The following is an 11251-nucleotide window of genomic DNA, read 5'->3' as shown; positions in this document are numbered from 1 at the left end:
CAGGCTGAGGTGTGAAGTCAGGGAGGCCATTGGCAATTCTGAAGGAGTTACAGTCTTCCTTGGTTGAACTGTGATACTGTTCATACTGCAACAGTAGCCTGGGTGAATCACAACCGTGACCTTTATGGAAGAGTGGAAAGACTCACATTGAATCACCACTAGTCTCCCTGAAGGCATGTGGGACACTCTGAGACCAAGAGGAAGAGGATTATATGGCATTGTTATTCAAATCTGGACCTCCACACCATTTCTTCATTGCAACCCCCAATCAGGGATTTATTTAGACCTGGAACACCTGGTGTGCAATTACTGATGAGATATTATGGAAAATGAGCAAGCTCCGGACCTCGTAGGGTAAGAGTTGAATAATCCCGTCTGTTCGGATGAGTCCAATGAGACTTTTTATTTATAATTTACCATCCCTCATTGTGGTTTCAATATGCACCTCATCCATCCATAAAAATAGTTGTTTTATTCTTAATATCTACTGCACATATTATAATGTATTTTTTTATTGTCTTTGATCGCTTATTTTCTGCATTTGATACTCTTGTGTAACTACGTGTTGTCTTAAAGTTGTTATGCCTTTGGCCAGGTGTGATGGTAATTTGCTTCAGAAACTTCCCCAACACCAGTTCACCATTGTTCTCAATCTGTCTACCTGATTAAGAAACTGTGAAATTAAATAAAAACAATTTAAAACCCAAGGCAGGAGAAGTGAAGACAATCATCAACTATACAAAAAACATGTACTTAGAAACTAATCAAATCTGTAGTCAGACTTACAGAATGTGCGTTCATATGAAAGGTTGTGGTCAAAGATTAACATTATCATTCTGCACACCCACACCACTACAGAAGTTATGTAACTCTTCCTTCTTTCTTGGTATGAGTTCAAATTGTATAGGGCCGAGTTCAAACATGACCAAATCACAAAGCAATTAAGGGGAATTGTGTCACCATAATTGTGTCACCCCCTCATATAGAGGCCCCCTCATATAGAGACTCCCTCATATGGAAGCCCCCTCATATAGAGGCCCCCTCATATAGAGACTCCCTCATATGGAAGCCCCCTCATATAGAAGCCCCCTCATATAGAGGCCCCCTCATATAGAAGCCCCCTCATATAGAAGCCCCCTCATATAGAGGCATCCTCATATAGAATCCCCCTCATAAGGAAGCCCCCTCATATAGAGGCATCCTCATCAATCAATCAAATTTATTTATAAAGCCCTTTTTACAACAGCAGTTGTCACAAAGTGCTTTACAGAGACACCCGGCCTTAAACCTCATAAGGAAGCCCCCTCATATAGAGGCCCCCTAATATAGAAGCCCCCTCATATAGAGGCCCCTCATATTGAGGCATCCTCAGTGTAAATCATCAGTATCATTAGCATTGTGTAATAAGTCCCAGTGTAAATCATCAGTATCATTAGCATTGTGTAATAAGTCCCAGTGTAAATCATCAGTATCATTAGCATTGTGTAATAAGTCCCAGTGTAAATCATCAGTATTATTTGCATTGTGTAATAAGTCCCAGTGTAAATCATCAGTATCATTAGCATTGTGTAATAAGTCCCAGTGTAAATCATCAGTACTATTGGCATTGCTTGGTTTGTTATATTTTATACGTTTGTATATTATAACATATGATTCTCACATCAATATGCTTACACAGTGCAATCTATCTGCCTCCTTTTAGATCTACATCTCGAGGTGCTAGATCACATTAGGGGTGTGTGTGTATTTCATGTGTGTGTTGTGTTTGTGTGTGCATCCTGTCTATGTTTTCTATGTGTGTATTCTGTGTGTATTGTGGAAGTGTATGTATTGTGTGTGTATCCTGTCTGTGTATGCCTTCTATGTGTGTATTCTGGAAGTGTGTGTATTGTGTGTGTATTTGGTGTGTACTGTGGAAGTGTATTTATTGTGTGTGCATTCTGTGTCCTGCTGCCTGCTGTCCATATTAAAGACATTATTAAAGGCTTTTTGCTCTGCTCTGCTGCCTTCCTGCTGTCTGTGTGTGACAGACCAAGGATATTTCCCTCATTACTTTCTGAGGAACACACACACACACACACACACACATTTCTCAGCCATCTTCCTACAGTGAAAAGCTGTAGACTCATAGCATTCTGTTCACAGGCCAACCTAATATTATATGGAGATGGTCACTGAAGACATGCCTTAAGATCTACACATTAAACATTATATATAGATGACTAAATACATCTTAAGATCTATATACAGATGGTCAGTCAACATGTCTTAAGATGTACAATACATTGATCTATTGAGTGAATAATTGCACCCTCTGAAAACTTTAGAATTTGTTTACCTATTTGGAGATCTGGGCTGTATTCACAATCTCCAACTGAGCTTGTTTAGTCCAGGACTTAATCCTGGTATACGAAACCTATCTATGGTGTTCATGTTAACACTACTGACTAATAAAGATAATTAATACCTGTGTAACACCTGTCTATGGGGTTCATGTTAACACTACTGACTAATAAAGATAATGAATACCTGTGTAACACCTGTCTATGGGGTTCATGTTAACACTACTGACTAATAAAGATAATGAATACCTGTGTAACACCTGTCTATGGTGTTCATGTTAACACTACTGACTAATAAAGATAATGAATACCTGTGTAACACCTGTCTATGGGGTTCATGTTAACACTACTGACTAATAAAGATAATGAATACCTGTGTAACACCTGTCTATGGGGTTCATGTTAACACTACTGACTAATAAAGATAATGAATACCTGTGTAACACCTGTCTATGGTGTTCATGTTAACACTACTGACTAACAAAGATAATGAATACCTGTATAACACCTGTCTATGGGGTTCATGTTAACACTACTGACTGATAAAGATAATGAATACCTGTGTAACACCTGTCTATGGGGTTCATGTTAACACTAGTGACTAATAAAAATAACTAATACCTGTATAACACCAGTCTATGGTGTTCATGTTAATACTATTGACGAATTATGAAAACAAATACTGGTATAAAACCCCAAAAAATGTGTCTGGCTTCTCTAGGTTTCTTCCTGGGTTCCTGAATTTTTCATAACCAGTGAGCTGCAACATGTTGTTTATGAAGTAAATATGTGTATTTTCTCTTAACCCTTGGAAAGTACACATGCTTAATGCTCTAGGTCAAACTGACCCAGGGCTTTATAAGGCACCTCAAAACAGACATTACCATGCAGAAATTTATTGTAATGACCATCAAATCACTCAGCTATAATTAAACAACCTTTTATGTCATGTATTTATTACATATATTACATATATAGCACAGCTAATAGTATATAATCATCTACTCGTTTCCACCATAAAGCACAATTTGCAAACATATTGTTATAATAGCAATCACATTATCTGCAGAATGAGTTAATAGTATTTCACAAACATTGTTTTGGTCTGTATTGGATATAGACATATGGAAACAGATTCTGTACGGAGAAAAGGATCCCAAATAACATATGATAACAACATGATAGGACAAAGGGCTGGCCGTGGTCTTCGTAGGGCGAAAAATGGACTGAAAACAGGAGTGACAGTAAATGTAACTCTTCAGCAAAAATACACGTACAGGTTCGACAGGTTGTTATAAAACAGAGATCATTAGCTGCGATATTTCATTCTGATTTCTCGGCAATCATTTTATTGGGGCATATGTACAGTACATACAGCGAGGGTGTGTATTCCTCATGATGGCGTGTTGTGTTCAGCACCCTAGACAACAGAACAAGGGTTAAAAACCAACTGTAAAACCTTCTAATCTGCCCAAATATCCCAGGAAAATTAGACATTAATCAGGAAATACATACAGTCTTCCACATTCACATGCAGTAGATATAGAATTTGAATGAGTCCTAGAAAAGAAGCTTCTGGGTGTTCAGAAGAGCATATGTATGTAGGATGGATGAAGGTCGTACTCCTGTGTTGTTTCCAGTGTCCTCTGCAGACCAGAGAGGGTTTCATTCAAATACGTGAACATTAACTGCCATTGAGACAGTCCGCTGATTTGATAGGTTGGACTATAGAATGTCTATCTGGCAGAGGCCATGAGGGAGAATGACTACATTTTCAATATCACATGTACACAGAATAATCAGAAAACCTTCAATAAGGTTTTTTCATACATTATCTTTTTAATATGCAGGTGTATTTTATACGGAGACTAGTCAGCCAATTAGATTACTCTGTCAGTGGTGGTGGATGTGTTCAGGGCAGCTATATAAAAACAGAGGCTTCTAGTGGTCACCAGTGTGTAGATATTCTTGACCTTTGAGTCCTTCGGATGGTAACGTACGTCCTGGATTGTAATTATGTTATTTAAAGAGTGCGATTCTTGTTGCAACCTTCAAAATGACTGATTCATACAAGTAGATGTTCTTTGTTGGAGAAAAATACATTTTATAGCCACAGATACCTGGACAATGTGTGACAGAGGTTTAGTCTTGAGAAACCTTTGAATCCTGACTTAGACAATATACACATCCTTAACAAAAAACACCTACATACCTTCCTAATTATATGTAAAAATAATTAACAAATAAATTCTGTCAACATATGTTATCAAGGCATATCTCTACTTCCTACAGAGGTTAGGGTCAGTTAGAAATACCAACACCACCTCTGAAAGGGACCTCAACCACCCACCAAGAACAGAACCCATGGAGACAAACATCATACTGATCAATGTCTTCCACCTTCTCACTCATCTTATGTTTGGCTGAACCGATTTGCAGAACAATGTCTCCCCGTCTCGCTCTTGCCCAGTTCTGACAGTCCAAATGAGTCCCCGTCACCTGCTGAGTCAATTAACAATTTCAGATGTCAGTGAACCAGAGTGTCATTCAAGAGAATACCCGATCCAAGTTCAGTTAACTACCCACGAGCATTGGAACTCGTCACAGAACGGTTGCCTTGGCGCTGGTCCTGATGCATTGTGGTCAATTTCAGCCTGATGAGCATCCAGTCGCGTCGACGTGGTTCACGGGAACAAGTGAGAGGAGCACAGAGCAACACAACAAGGTGTCACCCACAAGCATCTGAAGAGACAATGTGGTGAGTGACACTTCATGTTCTCTGTAGGATGGGACCTATTCCTCTGTGTAGGCAGCCAATGACGGCCTTCCATAGTTTCCTCCACCAATCACCTTTTCAGGAGGAGCTGGGGGAGGGGCTGAGTGCACGCTGGTGATGAAGATAGGAAGGAGGTGTCGGTGGAGGTGGGACCTCCTGCCCTTGTCTCTCCTGTCAACAGGAGCAGTTTCCACAGCCCTTGACACTGTTCATGATCTCCTCCTGCAGTTTCTTCCTCTCGGCCTCCTTCTGGCTCAGTCTTTCTGGTGGAGGCGCGTCCACCCCGCTCTTGCTGTTCAGGATCCGGCTGTTTTGGGTGTTCCACAGGTCAGCGTACAGGGAGCCCGTCGTGGCCAGGAGGGAGTGGTGATCTCCTCGTTCAGCTACCTTCCCCTGAGGATAGACACACAGGAAGACAGAGGGATGGGAGAAGGGAAGGGAACGGAGAGGAGGAGAGAAGAGGGACAGAGATCGACAATGTACAGTGTTAAACTTGCCCTGTTAAATGTACTTAATGGGGAATGAAAGAATGAGGGTTATTCTGGTTGAAGCTGGTTGAGTCAGCCTGCAGCCCATGTAAAGACCTTGACACAGACCGAGCAGGACTGAATGACAGCATCTTGATCAATAGAAGACAAACTCTACAGTAATCAGTTGGGTTGTTACATAACACAGAGACACCCCCACACACACCACACACACATCCAGACACACACCACACACACATCCAGACACACACCACACACACATCCAGACACACACCACACACACATCCAGGCACACACCACACACACATCCAGACACATCCTGATCTCTCTATACAGAACCTCATCTACACCAAGACCACTTCCTGATCTCTCTATACAGAGCCTCATCTACACCAAGACCACTTCCTGATCTCTCTATACAGAGACTCACCAACACCAAGACCACTTCCTGATCTCTTGTTGTGGACCTCTGCTTTTCCACCGAGGAACATGGGAAACAGATTTCCAGAAAGCAAAGACACACAACACGCCAATCTCACCACCCTAATGCCCCCCCCCCTCCCATCAACTGCAGTCTGAGGGACAGTTCTGGTCATCCCTCCCTGGTTACACCTCCTGCTAACTGTCTCGTTAAATACACTGAACACTGTTTTACACTAATCAGAACAATTATATAATAGGCCGTTTCAGACAAGGCCAGGGAAATGGTGAAACAGGTACAAATGGTCGACAGAGGATGGAATTTCAGATGGTTTGAGGACAGTCAACAGATATGAGGCCTGTCAATCAAGAGTCCTTACCAGAGAATCCAACACATGAGGTTTTTCACCTGTATGAAAAGGTCCTCTTACCTTGTTGAGAACAATGATTTCATCTGCGTCTACGATGGTGGACAATCTGTGAGCGATGAACACTGTTGTCCGATCCTGGACCAGACCCTTCATCGAACTCATTATGTTCTAGAAACACACAAAAATATTATACAATAGTTATACAATGTTCTAAAACAGTGGTCTCAAACTCTGTTCCTGGAGAGCTACCCTCATGGAGATATTTGCTCCACAAACAATTCACTTTTTTTAATCAGGTGTGCCAGAAAACAAATGGCTACGGTAGCTCTTCAGGAACAGGCTGATGAAACATACATATCATGGAGTATTTGAAACAGTTCTAGAAGCACACAGGAACACCCCGGTTGTTAGAGAATGTTCTGGATTGTTCCAGAAACACAAAGGACTATGTAGGGTAGAACTTTGGGGTTTGGTCCCAAGCCCCTCCCGACCATATAACAGACAACATTGATGCAGTACGCATAAATAAACACTACTCCAGCAGGAAACATGCTGACTATGTCACGCTGTCTGTCATTTCCTGAGCTGTGTGTGCACAGGAACACAACACATTTCTCCGTTGATAATTTATTTTTACTTGATTTTAACATTTTACTAGGATTTACTTTTTAAACAAGTCTATAAAAAATATATTTTAACATTTCCTGACCTATACCTTCACTAGATTGTAAGATGGAACCTTTCAGCAGAGTCCAGGCATTTCATAACTGATTATGCAATTATTGCAACAGTTTGGGAGTAACATTTATAGATACATTTCAGGAAATGTTTATTTTATGAGGCAGACGGCATCCACCCAATTCCTGGATTTTAACTCAACACTACGAGGCAGCCTTAAAGAAGTGAGTGGGAAAACCAACCTCATCCAAGGATATCACTGATTTTAACTTGCAGTCCCATTGCTCTACCTCTGCCTTAGCTGAGGAGATGGATTATGTAAACGACGTAACCCTATTTTGTACAAATAATGTCAGCTCAACCTATGCTATCAGTAGTATAATATCTGACTATTGTATTAGTGCACACCTGCATAAACAAGAGCTTTTGTAAGCAAGCTGGTCCCTGTACAGTTAATCCGTGTATATATATAACTACCATTATATATACCCCGATCAGCCATAACATTATGACCAGTGACAGGTGAAGTGAATAACACTGATCATTTCGTTATCATGGCACCTGTCAGTGGGTGGGATAGATGACGGAGCAAGGGAACATTCTGTCCTCAAAGTTGATGCGTTAGAAGCAGGAACAAAAGGCAAGCGAAAGTATCTGAGCTACTTTGACAAGGGCCAAATTGTGATGACTGGATCAGAGAATCTCCAAAACTGCCCTTGTGGGTTCTTCCTGGTCTGCAGTGGTCAATAACTCTCAAAAGTGGTCCAAGGAAGGAAAAGCAGCGAACCGGTGACAGGGTCATTGGCAGCCAAGGTTAACTGATGGACATGGGGAGCGAAGTCTGGCCAGTTATGTCCGATCAACAGACAAGCTACTGTAGCTCAAACTGCTGAAATAATGCTGGTACTGATAGAAAGGTGTCAGAACATACAGTGCATCACCGTTTGTTGTGCATGGGGCTGCGTAGCTGCAGACCAGTCAGGGTACCCATGCTGACCCCTGTCCACTGCTGAAAGTGCCTACAATGGACACGTGAGCATCAGAACACAGAGCAATGGAAGAAGGTGGCCCGGTATGATAGGATGCACTATCAGAAGAAGGCAAGCTGGCGGAGGCAGTGTGATGCTTTGGACAATGTTCTGCTGGGAAACCTTGGGTCCTGCCATTCATGTGGTTTTTACTATGACACGTACCAACTACCTAAGCATTGTTGCAGACCATGTGCACCCTTTCATGGCAATGGTATTCCCCCAATATAATTTGCTCTTTCAGCAGGATAATGCGCCCTGCCACAAAGCAAAAATAGTTCAGGAATGGTTTGCGGAACAACAAGTCCAAGGTGTTGACTTGGCCAAGAAACTCCCCAGATCTCAATCCAATCGAGCATCTTTGGGATGTGCTGGACAAACGGTCCGATCCATGGAGGCCCCACCTCGCAAATTAAAGGACTTAAAGGATCTGCTGCTAACGTCTTGGTGCCAGATACCACAACACACCTTTAGAGGTCTAGTGGAGTCCATGTAGCAATGGGTCAGGACTGTTTTGGCGGCAAAAGTGGAACCTACACAATATTAGGCAGGTGGTTATAATGTTATGGCTGAACAGTGTACATACCCTGCAGTTACATATACCTACACTACCGCTATACTGTATATACCTACACTACCGCTATACTGTATATACCTACACTACCGCTATACTGTATATACCTACACTACCGCTATACTGTATATACCTACACTACCGCTATACTGTATATACCTACACTACCGCTATACTGTATATACCTACACTACCGCTATACTGTATATACCTACACTACTGCAATATCCACGTACACAACCGCTAGATACAGCTCCGGTGTGTATAGAGGTAGTGTATGTGTGTGTATATAGCGGAAGTGTGTGTGTGTGGGTATATAGCGGAAGCGTGTGTGTGTGTGTATAGCGGAAGTGTGTGTGTGTGTGTGTGTATAGCGGAAGTGTGTGTGTATAGCGGAAGTGTGTGTGTGTGTGTGTGTGTGTATAGCGGAAGTGTGTGTGTATAGCGGAAGTGTGTGTGTGTGTGTGTGTGTATAGCGGAAGTGTGTGCGTATAGCGGAAGTGTGTGTGTGTGTGTGTGTGTATAGCGGAAGTGTGTGCGTATGTGTGTGTATATAGCGGAAGCGTGTATGTGTATATAGCGGAAGCGTGTGTGTGTGTGCATATAGCAGAAGTGCGTGTGTGTGTGTGTGTGTGTGTGTATATATAGCGGAAGTGTGTGTGTGTGTGTGTGTGTGTGTGTGTATATAGCGGAAGTGTGTGTGTGTATATATAGCGGAAGTGTGTGTGTGTGTGTGTATATAGCGGAAGTGTGTGTGTGTGTGTGTGTGTGTGTGTGTGTATATAGCGGAAGTGTGTGTGTGTGTGTGTATGTATAGCGGTAGTGTGTGTGCGTATGTGTGTGTATATAGCGGAAGCGTGTGTGTGTATATAGCGGAAGTGTGTGTGTGTGTGTGTGTATAGCGGAAGTGTGTGTGTGTGTGTGTGTGTGTGTGTGTGTGTATAGCGGTAGTGTATAGGTGTGGATATAGCGGAAGTGTGTGTGTGTGTGTGTATAGTGGAAGTGTGTGTGTGTGTGTGTGTATAGTGGAAGTGTGTGTGTGTGTGTATAGCGAACCACTGCACCTTTTTCTTTCCTTTCCAAAAAAATTTAAAAGGAAGGTTTTAAATTAAATGATATTGTCAAAGCCTCAGATGAGAAATAAAGCTGTGTTGCTCTGTTTGTTGACCTGTCGAAGCGGTTTGATACAGTAGATCACTCAATCTTATTAAAACAGCTGTCTTCATTGGGCCTGGCCAAGGACACTTGCCTCTGGCTTTAAAATAACCTTAGTGACAGAACACAGTCTACTGTAGTTGATGGAATTAAATTCACTGTTCAAAAAGATTAAGGGAATACTTCAATCACACATCAGGCCTCCATGAAGGAAACATATTAAAGATACAAATCTTTACTGGACATTGTGTAATTGGTTGAGAACCAACTGATATAACCACGGTAAATGGAAAGCAAAATCTCCAACAGATTGAGAGCTGGATTCCTGTATGCACTCCCAACAACATCTGAGCATGCTCCTGATGAGACAGCGAATGGTGTCCTGTGGGATCTCCTCCCAGACCTGGATCAGGGCATTAGAGCTCCTGGACAGTCTGTGGTGCTACTTGGCCACGTCGGATGCACTGATATCCCAGAGGTTCTCAAGTGGATTCAGGTCTGGGGAACGTGAGGGCCAGTCATTGGCATCAATGCCTTCATCATCCAGGAACTGCCTACACACTCTGGCCACATGAAGCCGGGCATTTTCCTGCACCATGAGGAACCCAGGGCCCACTGCACCAGCGTAAGATCTGATGATGGGTCTGAGGATTTCCTACCGGTACCTAACAAGTCAGGTTACCGTTCGCTAGCACATGGAGGTCTGTGACCCTTCAAGGACATGCCTCCCCAGACCATCACTGACCCACCGCCAAACCGGTCATGCTGGATGATGTTGCAGGCAGCATAACGTTCACCATGACGTCTCCAGACTGTTTTTCAATATGTTCAGTATGAACCTGCTCTCATCTGCGAACTGCCAATTCTGATTTTCTCTGGCGAATGCCAATCAATCTGCACGGTGCTGGGCTGTGAGCACAGGTCCCACTAGAGGATGTCAGGCCCGCATTCTGCCCTCATGGAGTCTGTTTCTAACAGTTTGGTCAGAAACATGCACACATGCTGGAGGTCATTTTGTAGTGGTCTGGCAGTGCTTCTCCTGTTCTTCGCACAAAGGTGCAGATATCGGTCCTGCTGCTTGGTTGATGCCCTTCTACAGCCCTGTCCAGATCTCCTCATGTAACAGCCCGTCTCCTGGTATCTCCTCCATGGTCTTGAGACTGTACTGGGAGACACAGTACACCTTCTTGCAACGGCACGTATGGATGTGCCATCCTGGAGGAGCTGGACTACCTGTGCAACCTGAATGAGCTGCAGGTACCGCCTCATGCTACCAGTAGTGACAAGGACACTAGCAAAACGCAAAACTAGAGAAGAATCAGTCAGGAAGGATAAGGAGAGTGGCCACCACCTGGAAGGATAAGTGTCTGTGGCCACCACTTGCAAAACCCTTCCCTTTTTGGGGGTTGTCTTGCTGTT

The 11251-nt window shown here is 42.9% G+C and overlaps 1 protein-coding gene across 1 annotated transcript in view; it reads right to left on the bottom strand.

Annotated features, from left to right (window-relative positions):
* Positions 1 to 3277: 3277 nt before the first annotated feature.
* abcb7 (ATP-binding cassette, sub-family B (MDR/TAP), member 7) overlaps positions 3278 to 11251 on the bottom strand; it is a 35218-nt gene continuing 27244 nt past the window's right edge. Inside the window, exons 15-16 of the mRNA XM_013133689.3 lie at positions 6458 to 6565; positions 3278 to 5511 (exon numbers count right to left, since the gene is read on the bottom strand). Of these exons, the coding sequence (XP_012989143.1) occupies positions 5293 to 5511; positions 6458 to 6565 (327 nt within the window). The 3' untranslated portion in view covers positions 3278 to 5292. The remainder of the gene's footprint in view (positions 5512 to 6457; positions 6566 to 11251) is intronic.

Source organism: Esox lucius, chromosome 4 (assembly GCF_011004845.1).
Source record: "Esox lucius isolate fEsoLuc1 chromosome 4, fEsoLuc1.pri, whole genome shotgun sequence".
Classification (NCBI taxonomy): domain Eukaryota; kingdom Metazoa; phylum Chordata; class Actinopteri; order Esociformes; family Esocidae; genus Esox; species Esox lucius.
Note: the sequence above shows the minus strand (reverse complement) of the source record. Positions and strands in the feature narration are given on the sequence as shown.